The sequence below is a fragment of the Aquarana catesbeiana genome, linkage group LG03 (assembly GCF_042186555.1).
Source record: "Aquarana catesbeiana isolate 2022-GZ linkage group LG03, ASM4218655v1, whole genome shotgun sequence".
Taxonomy (NCBI): domain Eukaryota; kingdom Metazoa; phylum Chordata; class Amphibia; order Anura; family Ranidae; genus Aquarana; species Aquarana catesbeiana.
This window is the reverse complement of record NC_133326.1, coordinates 143,860,510-143,878,990: the sequence shown is the minus strand read 5'-3', so window position 1 is coordinate 143,878,990 and position 18,481 is coordinate 143,860,510. Positions and strand designations below refer to the sequence as shown.

Sequence of the window (18,481 nt, the reverse complement as noted above, 5' to 3'; positions counted from 1 at the left end):
TCTTCACTGCCTATCACAGCTTCGGAGGCCATGGAAAGCCCAGGTGGCACAAAACCCCCCCAAATTACCCCATTTTGGAAAGTAGACACCCCAAGCTATTTGCTGAGAGGTATAGTGAGTATTTTGCAGACCTCACTTTTTGTCACAAAGTTCTGAAAATTGAAAAAAGAAAAAAAAAAGTTTTTTTCTTGTCTTTCTTCATTTTCAGAAACAAATGAGAGCTGCAAAATACTCACCATGCCTCTCAGCAAATAGCTTGGGGTGTCTACTTTCCAAAATGGGGTCATTGGGGGGGGGGGGGGGGTTGTGCCACCTGGGCATTCCATGGCCTCCGAAACTGTGATAGGCAGTGAAGAGTGAAATCAAAAATTTACACCCTTAGAAATCCTGAAGGCGGTGATTGGTTTTCGGGGCCCCGTACGCAGCTAGGCTCCCAAAAAGTCCCACACTTGTGGTATCCCCATACTCAGGAGAAGCAGCTAAATGTATTTTGGGTGCAATTCCACATATGCCCATGGCCTGTGTGAGCAATATATCATTTAGTGACAACTTTGTGCAAAATAAAAAAAAAAAACATTTGTCACTTTCCCGCAACTTGTGTCAAAATATAAAATATTCCATGGACTCAACATGCCTCTTGACAAATAGCTTGGGGTGTCTACTTTCCAAAATGGGGTCATTTGGGGGGGTTTTGTGCCATCTTGGCATTTTATGGCCTTCAAAACTGTGATAGGTAGTGAGGAGTGAAATCAAAAATGTACGCCCTTAGAAATCCTGAAGGCGGTGATTGGTTTTCGGGGCCCCGTACGCGGCTAGGCTCCCAAAAAGTCCCACACATGTGGTATCCCTGTACTCAGGAGAAGCAGCTGAATGTATTTTGGGGTGCAATTCTACATAAGCCCATGGCCTGTGTGAGCAATATATCATTTAGTGACAACTTTTTGTAATTTTTTTTTTTTTGTCATTATTCAATCACTTGGGACAAAAAAATTAATATTCAATGGGCTCAACATGCCTCTCAGCTATTTCCTTGGAGTGTCTACTTTCCAAAATGGGGTCATTTGGGGGGGGGGGGGTTGTACTGCCCTGCCATTTTAGCACCTCATGAAATGACATAGGCAGTCATAAACTAAAAGCTGTGTAAATTCCAGAAAATGTACCCTAGCTTGTAGACGCTGTAACTTTTGCGCAAACCAATAAATATACGCTTATTGACATTTTTTTTACCAAAGACATGTGGCCGAATACATTTTGGCCTAAATGTATGACTAAAATTGAGTTTATTGGATTTTTTTTATAACAAAAAGTAGAAAGTATCATTTTTTTTCAAAATTTTCGGTCTTTTTCCGTTTATAGTGCAAAAAATAAAAACCGCAGAGGTGATCAAATACCATCAAAAGAAAGCTCTATTTGTGGGAAGAAAAGGACACAAATTTCGTTTGGGTACAGCATTGCATGACCGCTCAATTAGCAGTTAAAGCGACGCAGTGCCAAATTGGAAAAAGTCCTCTGGTCTTTAGGCAGCCAAATGGTCCGGGGCTGAAGTGGTTAAGGATGAATTCTCCCACTCCCTGCTTTATAGCAATGAAGTGCGCCCTGAGATTCCCTAAAAAAATATGCAAAACACAAGTGCAAATTGCAATAATGGATTAAAATGTTTGTTCACCAATGCCAGAAGTCTGCTATGCAAAATAGAAAAGTTGGAAGCTTTGGTGCATGAAGAAAAACTATGATTTCATTTGTATTGCTGAATCTTGGCTTCATTATTCACAGAACTGGGAATGTCAGTATCTGGGTCACCTGCTTTTTGGACTTATCCTGCACCCACATTGACTTTCAAGTTTAAGGCAGAATAGAGCGTCCGGAGGAACTGTCAGGACTTGCGTCGATACGTGGGTCACCTTCTAATGGCACTGTTCCCAATGTTGAAGGACACAGTTCCGGTGGCCATTAGCGGGTGTCTCCCAGCTGGGAGGTATATAATCCTTAACTGAAGTTCAGTGCTTCAGTGTTCTTCCTGTGAGCCGTGTCCCTGCCTGATCCTATACCTTCTTCCTTCCATCTGCTCCTAGTATCCTGCTCCCGGCATCCAGTACTCCATACCCTGCTCTGCTCCCCTTGTTCCCTGTCTCAGTCCTGCTCATGTTTGCTTACTCTATTTGTACATAGTTAGGTTGTCATCAGGGGCGGACTGACAACCCATGGGGCCCCCCGGGCAATAGGAGATCATGCGGCCCCCCTGTGTCCCTGTCCACACTCAAGCCACACAAAACACCACCTACTTATTGCACTGCGCCCACATTACATACATGCGTCCCTACCCCCTTTAGCTGCAGTGGCAGCAGCTGAGGGTATAAACTTGCTGCGGCAGGAATTAAACCCCCTGTTGCTTTTGTTGGGTGATCACGATCCATTAAAGTGAATAGAGCCACTCTGCAAACATGCGCAATGCACGCAGTTGCAGCATGCTAGTGTGGGATCCAAGGGGTTAAAGCAGGTGATGAGAAGGCAATACAAAGCCTCCTCACTGCTGACTTTAACCCTTTTTTTTCCGCTGTACTGCACAAGTTTGCACGGCCTTTGCAGAGCAGCCCCATTCACTTGAATGGGTTACGCTTGGCGGGTGCTATACCTGCCAAGCGTGACAGGGTGTATAATGCCTGCTGTGGCTGCAAAATGTGTACACCCCTGGCCACTACAGTTAAAGGGGGTGTGGTTGGGGGTGAGTAAAAACTTGGCTCAACTATGAGGTTTTAGCAGGAAACAGGAGCGCGCTCGCATGAGTACCTTGAGGGAGAGCGCCGCTGAGGGCCCCAGAAAAGGAGGATCAGGGCCACTCTGTGCAAAACCAACTGCACAGAGGTAAGTATGATGTGTTTTTTTTTTGTTTTTTGTTTTTTTTTAACAAACCTTTACATATCCTTTAAAAAAAAGCATCTGAGTAGCAGTGATCATAAGATGATTTTATTTAATGTAAGCTGTAAACAACAAACCCATACTGCAAAGATACATAATAAAAAAATAACAATAAAAAGCATTACTGTATAAAAAATATACTCAATTGTCTCTGTCACAAGTGCACTAATATGACTACAATCACCTCAAGCATGTATAAAAAATATAAAAATGAAGGAGCGAACATTCCAACCCTGTCACTCTTCATTCTCTGCGACTGTGAGATCGTGTAAAACATCAGTCTAAATATTATCCTCTGCTACCATTTATTTGCCACCTGTCTTTTTACCCAGCATCCAATTGCATCTTGGTCAGCTCCCACCCTCTATCCAGACATGCTGTGCCTGCTGCATTTTTTCTGCTGTGTAAGGTAGGACTGGAAAGGTTAGAGGAGGGCTGTGATTGGAAGGGGGAAATGCGATGTAAGGGAGGGGGCTTTCATGTAAAAGGGGCAGAGATGCAAGGAAGGGGGGCTGTAAAGGGGCCTGGGATGCAAGGAAGGGGGCTGTGAAGGAACTGGGATGCAATAAGGGGGTGGCTGTAAAGGGGACAAGAAAGGTGCTAGAAATTCTGTATATAGCTGCACAGAACAGACAGTGCACAGTCCACATGGACTTTGCTGCTTAACAGCAAACAGGAAAGAGAAACGTTATAACAGAGAAAAGACATATACCATACCATAGATGCAGCTACAGACTTAAAAAACACTGCCATCTACTGGTTGAACAATATATCTCTACTAAATACTGATGTACAGTAGTTGTTGCACAAAAAACAATTCTGTATTCCAGCAAAAGGAGGGCTGTTAAGTGGATTGCAATTCATGGAAGGGGGACTCTGAAGGGAACTGGGATGCAAAAAAGGGGGGTTGTGAAGGGACTGGAATATAAGAAAAGGGGGCTGTGAAAAAGACTGGGATACAAGAAAGGGGGCTGTGAAGGAGAGCGGGATACAAAAAAGGGGGACTGTGAAGGGGACTGGGATGCAGGGGAGGGTTATGAAGGGGACTGGAATACAAGAAAGAGGGGCTGTGAAGGGGGACTGGGATTCAAAAAAGGGGGGCTGTAAAGGCAACTGGGATGCAAGACAGGGAGAGAAGGCTATGAAGGGGACTGGAATACAAGAAAGGGGCGCTGTGAAGGGGACTAGGATACAGGGAAGGGGAGCTGTGAAGGGGACTGGGATGAAAGAAAGCGCTCTGAAGGTGACTAGGATGCAATGAAGGAGGGCTGTAAAGGGGACTCGGAAACAAGAAAGAGGGGCTATGAAGGGGACTGGTGTGCAAGGAAGGGTAGGCTGTGAAAGGGACAGGGATGCAAGGGGGGGGCTGTGAAGGGGACTAGTATACAATAAAGGAGGGATGTGAAGTGGACTGGGATTCAAGGACAGGGGCTGTAAATGGGAATGGGATGCAAGACAAGGCTCTAAAGTGGACTGGGATGCAATGAAGGGGGGCTGTGAAGGGGACTGGGATACAAGAAAAGGGGGCTGTGAAGGTGACTGAAATACAAGAAAGGGGGCTGTGAAGGAGACTGGGATACAAGTAAGGGGGGTTGTGAAGGGGACTGGGATGCAAGGAAGGGGGGTTGTGAAGGAAACTGGGATGTAAGAAAGGGGGGCTGTAAAGGTGACTGGGATGCAAGACAGGGGATGAGGCTGTAAAGGCGACTGGAATGCAAGAAATGGATCTGAAGAGGGCTGGGGTGCAACAAAGAGGGCTGTGAAGGGGACTGAGATGCAAAGAAGGGGGGGCTGTGAAGGGAACTGGTATACAAGAAAGGGGGGCTTATGAAGGGGATTGGGATACAAGGAAGGGAGCTGTGAAATGGACTGAGAAACAGGGAAGGGGGGCTATGAAGGGGACTGGGATGCAACAAAGGGGGCTGTGAAGGGGACTGGAATACAACGAAGGGGGGCTGTGAAGGGGACTGGGATACAATGAAGGGAGGCTGTGAAGGGGACTGGGATGCAATGAAGGGGGGCTGTGATGGGGACTTGGATACAAGAAAGAGGAGCTGTGAAGGAGACTGGGATACAAGAAAGGCGGGCTGTGAAGGAGACTGGGATAAAAGAAAGGGGTGCTGAGAAGGGGCCTGGGATGCAAGGAAGGGAGCTGTGAAGCGGACTGAGAAATAAGGAAGGGGGGCTATGAAGGGGACTGGGATGCAACAAAAGGGGGCTGTGAAGGTGACTGGAATACAGTGAAGGGGGCCTGTGAAGGGGACTGGGATACAAGGAAGGGAGCTGTGAAGAGGACTGGGATACAAGGAAGGGGGGCTATGAAGTGGACTGGAATACAATAAAAGGGGACTGGGATACAAGAAAGAGAGCTGTGAAGGAGACTGAGGTACAAGGAAGGGAGGCTATGAAGGGGATTGGTATACAATGAAGTGGGGAGGTGAAGTGGACTGGGATACAACGAAGGGGGGCTGTGAAGGGGACTGGAATACAATAAAGGGGGGCTGCGAAGGAGACTGGGATACAAGGAAAGAGGGCTGTGAAGGGGACTAGGATACAAGGAAGCAAGGAAGGGGGGCTGTGAAGGAGACTGGGATACAATAAAGGGGGGCTGTGAAAGGGACTGGGATACAAGGAAGGAGGGCTGTAAAGGGGACTGGGATACAAGAAAGGGGGGCTGTGAAGGGGACTGGGATACAAGGAAGGAGGGCTGTAAAGTGGACTGGGATTTAAGGAAGGGGGACTGTGACGGAGACCGGGATGCAAGTAAGGGGGCAGGGGGGATTGTGAAGGGGACAGTTCAGTTATCTGCACAATCTCATCTTTAGAAACATATATGCATAAGTAAAGGGTAAGTGGGACTTTAAATAAAGCATATGTAACCATCTTTAGAAACATGAACTTTCTGCTCTTTGATTCTGAAAAAGCTAGTTGCCTCAGCGTCAGGCTTTAGTGTTGGCCCAGAATAGGGTTACAGATATATAGCAATGACAACACCTAAAAATTGAACTTTACAATAAAAGTTTCAATGATTATTAATTTTATAAAATATTCAATTGATTGCTTTTTTCTAATTATTTTCATTAAGATTAATTACAGTTGTATGTTCTTCTATTTCTTCCTCACTTCCAGATTTCATGCTCTTTGTTTGATTCCTACTTTTTATAACAGACATCTCTTTCCTGAAAATAGAAAAGAAGAAATAGTACAAAAAATTAAAGCTGAACTCCTGCCACAAATTATTTTTGTACATTTGAACAGTAAAAATAAAATGACCACTAATTAAGTGTGTCTCATCTCTGGTTGCCATCCCAGATAGGAAGCAATTGAGCTGAAAATTTGAAAATGACTTGCTAAGCTATTGCTAGACTTGTCAGTCTTCACATGTTTGTTGCACAGTTGTAGCAAGTCCACATTGCATAACTCCAGATCAACTTTCTTTGCAAATATTCTGCAAGTCTGCTGCAAATTCTGGTTCAGTTATGTTGTGCAATAGTCATCCCACCACAGGGGTCACTGTGGCTGAATTTTCATGCTGTAGACTTGCAGATCTCTTGCTGTAGACTCACCGCTGCAACTTTGCTCTTGCTAGAGACTTGCCACACAAATTTGCTACAAATTGGAAAAGTGTCAACTAGAACTTGTGCTTTAAGTGCTCTGCAAGTGTACAACTTGGCTGTAAAAATATGCAGCAAGTTAAAAAGACTTACAATGCAACACTGCCACAAATGTGTGGCAAGTTATCCTTACTATCTGGGATAGTGTTCGTTAAATCACCTACTTTTTTTCAGTATGCTCTTGGCACTAAAAATCCAGCGCTGAGATTTCCAGTTCCTGCTGTAGTACACTGATCACATGACAGGTCACTTGCAGTACCACTTCCTCCATTATGCATTCTTTTCACAGAATGCAAGGTGTTCTGTGATTGGAGGAGGTACTAATGAATGGTACGATCTCCCCTTCTCCAATCAGAAAATGGCTTGCATTATGTGAAAAGAATGCAAGGCCTGAATGAAGGATCTGGTACAGCAAGCAACTCACAGTGGGCAGTATACTATAGCAGGAACTGAAAATCTCAGTGCTGGACAGTGCTGGACTTTCAGTGTTACCAGGAAAGAGTAGGCTGAATGAAAGTAAGTGATCTAATGAATGCTACAGCAGTCAAAGATGGGGCACACTTTAGTAGTTACATAGTTACATAGTAGGTGAGGTTGAAAAAAGACACATGTCCATCAAGTCCAACCTATGTGTATGATTATATGTCAGTATTACATTGTATGTCCCTGTATGTTGTGGTCGTTCAGGTGCTTATGTAATAGTTTTTTTAAACCATTGATGCTCCCCGCTGAGACCACCGCCTGTGGAAGGGAATTCCACATCCTTGCCGCTCTTACAGTAAAGAACCCTCTACGTAGTTTAAGGTTAACCTCTTTTCTTCTAATTTTAATGAGTGGCCACTTGTCTTGTTAAACTCCCTTCCACAAAAAAGTTTTATCCCTATTGTGGGGTCACCAGTACGGTATTTATAAATTAAAATCATATCCCCTCTCAAGCGTCTCTTCTCCAGAGAGAATACGTTCAGTGCTCGTAACCTTTCTTCATAACTAATATCCTCCAGACCCTTTATTAGCTTTGTTGCCCTTCTTTGTACTCGCTCCATTTCCAGTACATCCTTCTTGAGGACTGGTGCCCAGAACTGGACAGCATACTCTAGGTTTGGCTGGACCAGAGCCTTGTAGAGCGGGAGAATTATCGTTTTATCTCTGGAGTTGATCCCCTTTTTAATGCATGCCAATATTCTGTTGGCTTTGTTAGCAGCAGCTCGGCATTGCATGCCATTGCTGAGCCTATCATCTACTAGGACCCCCAGGTCCTTGTCCATCCTAGATTCCCCCAGAGGTTCTCCCCCCAGTGTATAGATTGCATTCATATTTTAGTGGTAATTTATTTTTATTCCTTTTGAATAGCATAATGAAAATTTTAATTAACAATCAGGATCATCATATTCCGTGGGGTCAGTCCCTGCTGGATGCTTACTCAATGTTTAATCACGTTTTTTATTAACCAGATCACCATTAATCTCGCTCTCCTGTTCAGATGTGACCAGCCAAAAAAGCTCTGAACCAGTGTTACAGGCCTTCACAGCCATCCCTTGGATCGCCAAAGCAAGGACCAGGGATTCCCAAAACAACAGACCAGGGAAGTGCAAGCCCTAGTAGTGCAATAAACTTGTTTATTAAGCAAAGATAAAATGGCACATAATTGCACTTGCATGCTCCTGGGAATGATTCCAAGTTCATCATGCAACGGTGAGAATTCACCTTCATATAGGGTTGCCACCTTTTCTTCGAGCCAAACCCAAACACTTCAGCGGGGCTTGGCATTTTTTTTTGTAGCATACACTATGAGATTGTAAAATACCTGGGACATCTCTGTGTGCCCCAGGGGAGTAGCGGCATGCGCAGCGGTGAACAGTGGGTGTAGCCAATTGCATATAGTGCAGGTGTGTGTAATGTGTAATATAGGGTATATAGTGAAGGTGTGTGTAATGTACAATATCGTGTATATAGTGCAGGTGTGTGTAATGTACAATATCGCATATATAGTGCAGGTGTGTGTAATGTACAATATCGTGTATATAGTGCAGGTGTGTGTAATGTATGATATAGTGTATATAGTGCAGGAGTGTGTAATGTATGATATAGTGTATATAGTGCAGGAGTGTGTAATGTGCAATACAGTGTATATGTAGTGTGTAATGTTTGGTGGGGAGCCTCCCACTGTAATTTTGGGGGGTGGGGGGAGGTCTCCTGGTGTAGTATGGGGGGGGGGGGACAGGGGAGTCCTCCTGTAAGGCATTATTGGCTGAGGAATCTAGTTAAGTTGTTCATGATACATGAGCCTAAGTATGTATGCATATTGTATGGGAGGAGGGGGGGGTGAGGATTGTATGTATGCATATTGTATGGGGGGGGGACGACTGTATATATGGATGGTATATAGGGTGTGAGGGAAGTCATGTATATATGGATGGTGAATGGGGGGACTGTATATATGGATGGTATGGGGGGGGTGAGAAAACGGCATATGTGAATGGTATATGGAAGGGGGAGAACTGTATATATGGATAGTATATGGGGGGGGGGGGGGGGAACTGTGTACATGTATGGTATATGGGGGGGGGGAGTTGGAGAACTGTATATATGGCTGGTATGGGGGGGTGGAAAACTGTATATGTGCATGGTTTATTGAAGAGGGAGAACTGTATATATGGATGGTATATGGGGGGGGGGACTGTATATATGGATGGTATATAGGGGGAGAGGGAAGGAATGTATATATGAATGGTGTATGGGGGGGACTGTATATATGGACGGTATATGGGGCGGGGACTGTATATATGGATGGTATATGGGTGGGAGGACTGTATATATGGATGGTATATGGGGGGACTGTATATATGGATGGTATATGGGGGGAGGACTGTATATATGGATGGTATATGGGAGGAGGGAAGGAATGTATATATGGATGGTGTATGGGGGGGGCTTTATATATGGATGGTATATGGGGGAGGGGAGGACTGTACATATGGATGGTACATGGATGGTGTATAGGGGGGGAAGTAGTGAGGACTATATGTATGTATGTATGGTGTATGGGGGGGGGGGGGTGATAAGAACCCTTTGAAATCGTAACATACTAAGATCACAAAAACGTACTTTACAAGCTAGTCTGACACAGCGATCTCCAACTCTGCACACTTTTCAAAAGAGTAGCAGGAAACGCAGGGGCTCTGCTTCCAACCTCACCTCTGTGTCCCTTCTTCAGCCACCCAGAGGAGAGCCCCCGGCAGCATGGAGGCTCTGCCTCTGTGTCCTGTCTGCAGTACACAGAGAGGACGGAGGTGTGGCATGCGCCGCTGACACTGACAGTGCAGGGGGTAGATAGGGAGGCAGCAGGAGCAGATATCATTGCGGACCCGAACTCGGGACACGGCGGCCATGGTGGCACAGCTTAGGCACAGGGAGCCACCGGCGGGTCTGAATAATGTGCCCGGGTCTCAGCCGGGCAGATACCCGGACACATGTTTCAAAACCCGTACTGTCCGGGTGAATCCCAGACAGGTGGCAACCCAACCTTCAGAACCTCTGGATGGATGTTACTAGATGTAATCCACTCAGCTAATGGCTCCTGTCCCTGTGTCTCTGTGTTAGAAAAGAAAGAGAAGAGCGGAGAGCCAGCCACAATAGCTTGTGTATGACAGCCACCGGTATTATGGAAGACCGGCAATCATAGGTGTGCACAGCCTATTGCATTAGGGTGTGCACTTCAAAGTTCAAACACATATGTATGTATGCATGTGTATATATAATAACGGTGCCAGTAGAGCAGTGGAAGGTGTCAATAGAGCAGTGGATGGTGTTAGTAGTTTTTATTTGTATTTTATTTTATTTGTATTTTTTATTAGGAATCATTTTTATTTTTTTTACACGTTTTTTAGGAGCCCCATTAGGGCGCTTTGGTGAAATATTAGGGGTTTAAACAGGGGGAATCTGTGCCACACAGGATGATTAGCATGTGACCAGGCACACCTGGCACACCCTGTGCGCATACCTATGCTGGCAATCTTTTAGTAGAGTGGCTTGTACCCGAAGGAGGCTGTGTGAGTTACCATAGGTTTGACGTCATATGTCATGGGTGTATCATGCCTGCAATAGTGCATAGTATGACACACAGCATCTGAAACTTTTCCTACTAAATACAACGTTTGTATAGTCTATATACAGGGTCTTATTCGTATTTCGTGTCCGAAATTCAATTTGGATTCGTATGAAATACGAATTTTTGTTAGGTTTGTTACCTTTTCATAACAATTACGAATGTTCGTTATGATGAATTTATCATTATGAGGGGCTCCCACCATCCCTGTGCTGACTTCCTGGGGTTTTTAACTTCATCATAACGGATAATTAATTAATAAATAATTAACAAACATTCTTATTTCGTCCAATTCTGTTGTAACGGAATTTGGATCCAAAGTTCGTAAACAAAATTTCGTATTTCGTACAAAATTCGTATGCATAAAAATTCGTATTTCGGATCCTCGTGAATGTACGAATTTTTAGAAATTCGTACGAATTTCCGATTCGTACGAAACTAATCGTACATGTCTATTGTACATCTGTACTCAAACTCTACTGACTAAAGAGCTGCATTTATTTAAAGTTATTTACGGCAATCTGACGAGAATACAAGTATAAGAAACTTACATTACGGTGGTAATAAACCACAAACCAAAATGTGATATATTGCAGCTTACCAATTATTAGATGTGGTGGCTGCATTCGTTTTCTTTTTTAGGCTTTGTTCCCTCTGTTTTCACCTGGTGATCTGGTCAGTGACACACCTCCTGAATTAGAGTTCCTACACTATGGATGAAGGAGCCAAAGAGACACCTTTGGTCAGCATCATGTGTTCTTTTTTTAGGGAGGGGGGGGGGGTGTTTTGGAGCATTTTTACTCATCACACATAGGGCAACCCATCCACCTGAATGGGCTGCCCTACACACAGCAATCGCCCCAAAGAAGCTTTAGAACTTTTTTTTAGAATGGAGCTTGGTGCGTTTTTTAATGCGATTTTTGGTGCAGCGCATTTCAGAAATGCAAGGAAACACACAGATGTGAATGGAGCCTCATTGTTCTTGTGTTATTGCACCAATTTCACTTTCAGGCCCCATTCACATCTAGCATAATGGGAGCGCACATTTTGTGTCTTGTTTTTCCTGTGACACCCATAGGGCAGCCCGTGGATTTCAATTGGCTGCACCACATGTGGTTATTGGAACATTTTGGCGTTTTGTGGGTTGTGTGTTTTTTACTGTGCGTTTTGAAGCATTTGCCCTCTTGTTTTTTTACATGGCAAAATGTGTGTTTCTGTGTTTGGTGTGCTGTTAACAATTAATGGCACTGAAAGAGCAACTAGTAATTTTAGGTGTATAAACATGGCCATACACTATGCAATCTGATTGTATATTGTGTATTTAGGGAGAAGGGTGATCACTGATTGATTGCATTTAATTTTAAAAATGTGCACCTGGGAGTAGGTGGGTAGATGATGCAGGGTGTATGCTAACGAGGTCAGCTGGTCAACTCCTTCCTGTGTCATGACCTACAGTCTGATTAGAAAGAAAGACATTACTAATGGAAATGTCTGGACATGTGGATTAGGACAAGAAAAGTAAGTGACTATAGATTTAATGGAAAGCTTTGATATTTTTGCAAGAAAAGCACATGAATCCTATATTGGTGCATAGGGGAGCTTGTATTTAGAAAAAAGTGTACAAAGGTGAACTTACCCTTTAACAAATTGGAGCAAAACTTGAGCTAACACTTTATAAGCAGTTACAGCAACAGTCTTTTACCATTTGGGATAAAGGTTTTTCACCTTAGGCTGAGTTCACACTATTGCGTATTGGATGCAGGTTTCCCCGCATCCAATTTGCATGACAGGAGAGTGTGACTGGCTCTCAATGGAGCCGGTTCACACATCTCCGGGACGGCTGTGGAGTGCACTGCAATAGAGTCCTGTGCATCTTTGGCTCCGTTTCAGGTCAGTTTCTGGACCCAACCACTATACTGGCTGGAGAGGACAGCAGAAGATGGGGTGGGGAGGATGCTGTGAGTTAGTTCACCTTTTCATTTTTTTGTGAAAAAGTGAACTAACCTTTTAACATACTATTTTCTTTCCTATCCTAAAAACTTTTGTACTTAAAGCCATGTAAGTTTTCTATTTCTCCCTTCTCATGTCACAGGTCTTTAGTAAACCCCACACAGCAGCTGTGAAAACACTGTACGAAAATCTCCATTACCTTCAAAAGTCTGATTTGCAGCCTCTGGGGGGAATTCAATAAAGCTGCTGCGCCACTTTTCTGGCATTAATTGTTCTTGTTAATATGTTGTGCCTAATTAAAAAAAAAAAACAACTGCAACAGTTTTGGTTCTGACAGCGACTGGTATGCCAAATTCAGGTAGTTTTAAGTTGTTGCACTTCTATATTGTGGTGCAACATCTGAGTCAAATTCAGTATAAAATACTGACAGTTCGTATTTACAAAAGTGGAGCTAACTAAGACAGACTTTCTTTTGGAGTACGGAGCAGTGGCGGCCACTGGTACGGAGCCAAATCTGTCACTCTATAAGTGGTGCAGCATGTGCCAAATTCAAGTTCTTGACAGGTATTTGGCTCATGCTATGCCACTTTTAAAACGCATCCAAGACACTTTTGCTAAATCTATGAGAAGGGGGGCTAGGTGGGACAGTGAGGCAGTGACTGGGTAGAGTCATATGCATCCATCTCTGGTACAGATAAAAGAAAAGGGAAATTTGGGACTTTAAATGAAGCACACGGCTATGAGGTGATGAAAAAAATCGATAATTAATATGTTTATTGGTACATATACGCATGTTGAGTCATAACAAAATACAGTGAATTAGTAGTATTGCTCTTTTTAACACATGGTACATATATACAGTATCTCACAAAAGTGAGTACACCCCTCACATTTTTGTAAATATTTTATTATATCTTTTCATGTGACAACACTGAAGAAATTACACTTTGCTACAAATGAGTGTACAACTTGTATAACAGTGTAAAGTTGCTGTCCCCTCAAAATAACTCAACACACAGCCATTAATGTCTAAACCGCTGGCAACAAAGTGAGTACACCCCTAAGTGAAAATGTCCAAATTGGGCCCAATTAGCCATTTTCCCTCCCTGGTGTCATGTGACTTGTTACAAGGTCTCATGTGTGAACAGGGAGCAGGTGTGGTAAATTTGGTGTTATTGCTCTCACTTTCTCATACTAGTCACTGGAAATTCAACATGGCACCTCATGGCAAAGAACTCTCTGAGGATCTGAAAAATAGAATTGTTGCTCTACATAAAGTTGGCCTAGGCTATAAGAAGATTGCCAAGACTCTGAAACTGAGCTAAAGCACGGTGGTCAAGACCATACAGCAGTTTAACAGGACAGGTTCCACTCAGAACAGGCCTTCACCAAAGAAGTTGAGTGCACGTGCTCAGCATCATATCCAGAGGTTGTCTTTTGAAATTGATGTATGAGTGCTGCCAGCATTGCTGCATGGGTTAAAGGAGTGGGAGGTTAGCCTGTCAGTGCTTAGACCATACGCCACACACTGCATCAAATTGGTCTGCATGGCTGTCATCCTAGAAGGAAGCCTCTTCTAAAGATAATGTACAAGGAAGCCCGTAAACAGTTTGCTGAAGACAAGCAGACTAAGGACATGGATTACTGGAACCATGTCCTGTGGTCTGATGAGACCAAGATAAACTTATTTGGTTCAGATGGTGTCAAGCTTGTGTGGCGGAAACTAGGTGAGGAGTACAAAGACAAGTGTGTCTTGCCTACAGTCAAGCATGGTGGTAGGAGTGTCATGGTCTGGGGCTGCATGAGTGCTACCGGCACTGGGGAGCTACAGTTCAATGAGGGAACCATGAATGCCAACATGTACTGTAAGATACAGAAGCAGAGCATGATCCCCTCCCTTCGGAGACTGGGCCGCAGGGCAGTATTCCAACATAACGACCCCAAACACACCTCCAAGACGACCACTGCCTTGCTAAAGAAGCTGAGGGTAAAGGTGATGAACTGGACAAGCATATCTCCAGACCTAAACCCTATTGAGCATCTGTGGGGCATCCTCAAACGGAAGGTGGAGGAGCGCAAGGTCTCTAACATCCACCAGCTCTGTGAGGTCATCATGGAGGAGTGGAAGAGGACTCCAGTGGCAACCTGTGAAGCTCTGGTGAACTCCATGCCCAAGAGGGTTAAGGCAGTGCTGGAAAATAATGGTGGCCACACAAAATATTGACATTTTGGGCCCAATTTGGACATTTTTACTTAGGAATGTACTCACTTTTGTTGCCAGCGGTTTAGACATTAATGGCTGTGTGTTGAGTTATTTTGAGGGGATGGCAAATTGACACTGTTATACAAGCTGTACACTCACTACTTTACATTGTAGCAAAGTGTTATTTCTTCAGTGTTGTCACATTAATGGATATAATAAAATATTTACAAAAATGTGAGGGGTGTACTCACTTTTGTGAGATACTGTACATATCGCCGCACCACCGTGGTGTGGGTGGTGTTGGTTAGTGGCCTAGACCTCTCTAAGTAATATAAGAAAATACGTTGATGAATCATGATTGTAAAAGCAAGTATGATCAGATGGTAGCAATAGCATAGCATCCAAAAAGGGCTCTACGCATTTCGTGGGTTTTTTGCACTCATCAGAAGCCAATGCAGGGTACATATACGTGTACAAGTCAGCTATAGGTTCCAAATGGGGTGCTGAGAGCCAAAGACATGATGAAGGATTCATCTCCGGGAGCTGTGGCAGTGGCCAGCGGTACGAAGACAACACAAGCACTGGTGAATGGACTACCATGGGTGTATAACAAGCAGAGCAGGTAACCCTGTCCCTGACCCTGTTGGTCCATCCATAGCTCCCTATGGTGCGCAGGGTGTAAATGGACATGTGTCTGCTGTCCAATCTGATTCTGTCTGCTAAAAACATCTGTCCGGTGGATCGGATGACAGTCCTATGGAAAAGGACAGGCGGTCTGTTTCTATCCCACCACCCCATAGAGAGCAGCAGGCAATGTCCATGTCTGCTCTGCATCAGCAGAGCAGACATGGACCTGTCATCTATTTGCTCAGTGGGGGATCAGAAGAGAGATCCCCTGCTAAGCAAGCGTATCCTGCTGATGGGTCTGCTGATGGGTCTGCCCCATGTAAAAGGGGCCTTAGGGGTCTGCGGGGTGCCAAGTCCGCTTGCTGCGATGTACAATGGTGTGCTGGAGGGATACAGAGGATGCTGGGAGGTGCAGAGGTGTATGTTTGTGTGTGGTGGGGGTACGGAGGTGTGGGGGGGTTAAAGATGTGCAGCAGAGTCTATAGATGTGCTGGGGGGTGTTGAGGTGAGCATCAAATAAGCTCAAATAAGCACAAAATATACATTCAATGTATATTTACTTCATGTCCCTTTCCCTTGAGATTCCTTTTATGGTCTATATACATTATATCAATTATATCAGCTTTTGTTTTATTTAGCATAAGATTGCTGAAGACATGTTTTTACATAGTATGAACAACATGTTTTAACTATTGTGTGAACAGAGATGTGTTGTGATTGATAGGGTGTTTGTCCACGCCCATGGGGCAGGCAGGGTGCACCCTCAGGGCTCGAACCATCAATCTAGTACACCACATATAAGCCAGCAGAGCAGAACTGTCTGATAGGCTCTGAGGAAGAGGAACCCCTCGAAACGCATTAGCCCATGCCTCTACAGGACAGTCCCATGTGATGGGGCAGTTTTATGGACCTAAGTGGAGGAATACTGAAATCTGCTTTTATTCAAGTCTATATAAATAAAAATCTTGCAAGTTACCAAAAGATGACCAAACCTATATCACAACAGCACGTATGTGAAGTCACTGTACCATTGTTTGGATCACCATCACACAGTCACAATATTGGACATTATAACTTCAATATCAACCACCTCCACTGTGGACTTTCTTAATATTAGGACTTTTCACAATTACCATTGTATTTGTACCATACCAATGTATTTTGAACACTATTTTTACAATTATTTACTTTTGGCACTTTAGCACTTTATATTTACCAGTATAGTGGTCATGATATTATGTTGTTGAGGATGTATTCCTACAGCGCTGCATTTTTTTGATTTATATATTATTTATTCAAGTCTTTGTGAGTATACTAGCGTCAGAATAAAGAGTTCACCATTATATAGAGGCCCATTGCTCAGGCGCAGGAGATCAAACTGTGTGTCTTTTGGCTAGGCCTAAAACTGTCTGGTATGCACCATCAGAAGTTGAGAGGTCAAGAATTAGTTTAGAGGAATGCTTTTATGCTCTCGGAGAAAGGTAAGAGGCTTCTTGCCAGCAAGCCATAACTTAATTGCCTCCTGCCTTTACAACATCACCCGGGGGATAGGTCCCCCCCCCCCCCCCCCCCTTTCCTTCTGCCCTTCCCTCTCGCCACTCCTCTATCTTTCTGGACCTTTTTTTTCTACCTTAAGAGCAAAAAATTGAATACTGATAACAAAGTTTGCACTCAGTGTACCATGTCTCTTGGTTTATGTGTTCTAGATTCCCTATAGTTAGGGAAAGCCTGTACTTTTTCATTATGTTTTGCTTTATAACTTCAGTTTATGACTGTAATAGACCTTTAACCTTGTTCAAGCGGATCTTTTATGGTCCTATAGTACAAACCTGTAACCATTCTTAAATAAAGAATTTCAAAAAAAGAAAGTGTTTAGAGAGATATAGGGGGTTTGCGTGCAGATTGTGTGACAGGAGAAGTCCCTGAGATGTTTCTTCTGCCAGCTATATGTCGGGACACCTTAAGAAGTGTTGGTGCAATTAATGAGAGTTCTGGTGAACCTGCGTGCAGTTAAGAATTTCTATAGGGGCGGTAAAGTCTTTGCACAGATGCAATGTAGGTGTGGGACAAGTACCATGTAAAGGTGTGTTTAGATGTAGTGGCCGTTCAGTATAGCAGTGATATGGAGTTGGTATGGGTGTAGTACAGGTTTGGGATAAATGCAGTATGAGCTGGATGTACTTGGCGTCCTGCTCTCAGCAACTCAGTTTCTGCTAGCAGTATAATGTATGGGGCAATACCCTCTCACCAGTCCCCAGGATACAGCTGCAGCATCCACCTTGGAAGGGGCCCTCTCAGTCCCTCCTCAAAGCCTCCGGCAAACTGCAGTGTACACGGATGGTGGATGGATACTCCAGCCTCCCTGGGTTTGGATCACAGGTGCCACCGGTGCAGCCAACGTTGCACAACAACCAGTGTCTTAAACATGGGGTAGCAGAATCAGATCCTCTTTCCGGCCAGGCCTTATGGTGAAAGGGAGTAAACGGACCAAAGTCTTTACTCCTCGGTATCCTGGGCACAAAAGGCCCAAACTTTCCCAGGCAGTACAGTAAGAATCCTACTTAAATCCTGGGGTCCCAAAGTCCCCTGGGATTTGAAGTTCTTCTCTTTGAAGTTCCATACAGTCTGACAGTACATATCCCAGTGTGCCATTCGGCGGCTGTGTCCTCCTCCTGACGCCTATTGGCTCAAGTGGTGGCTTGCCCATACACGCAGCCCGCAGCTCTCCGCACTGAACCAAACCGAACTGTGAGGGGGAGGGGGGGGGGGGCAAGCATTGGGGGATGCTAACACTCGGCTACAGATATGTATAGATAGGATTTTGTTTGCTTCACAACAGTTTTTCTTCCTATAGAAGTCATGGGAAAAAGCAGCTTGAGTAGGTTGATGTAGCTTAGAAGAACAACTGCAGGTCAAATCCATCAGTCAGTAAACTATAAATATACTTGCCTCACACTGTCAACTCTCAACAGAAACATTTGCCCATCAACACAGGCACTAAAGGTGGTATAGGGTCTCTGGACTATACTGTAAGAGTGGGACATATTGTCCTTTTAATACCTAAAG

General features: G+C 44.2%; 1 protein-coding gene across 4 annotated transcripts in view; it reads right to left on the bottom strand.

The window, feature by feature from the left end:
• Positions 1–2,942: 2,942 nt before the first annotated feature.
• LOC141131747 (uncharacterized) overlaps positions 2,943–18,481 on the bottom strand; it is a 124,721-nt gene continuing 109,182 nt past the window's right edge. For all 4 annotated transcript variants that reach the window (XM_073619384.1, XM_073619382.1, XM_073619386.1 and 1 more), the window contains one exon: positions 2,943–6,095. In XM_073619384.1, coding sequence (XP_073475485.1) covers positions 6,069–6,095 — 27 coding nt within the window. In that variant the 3' untranslated portion in view covers positions 2,943–6,068. The remainder of the gene's footprint in view (positions 6,096–18,481) is intronic.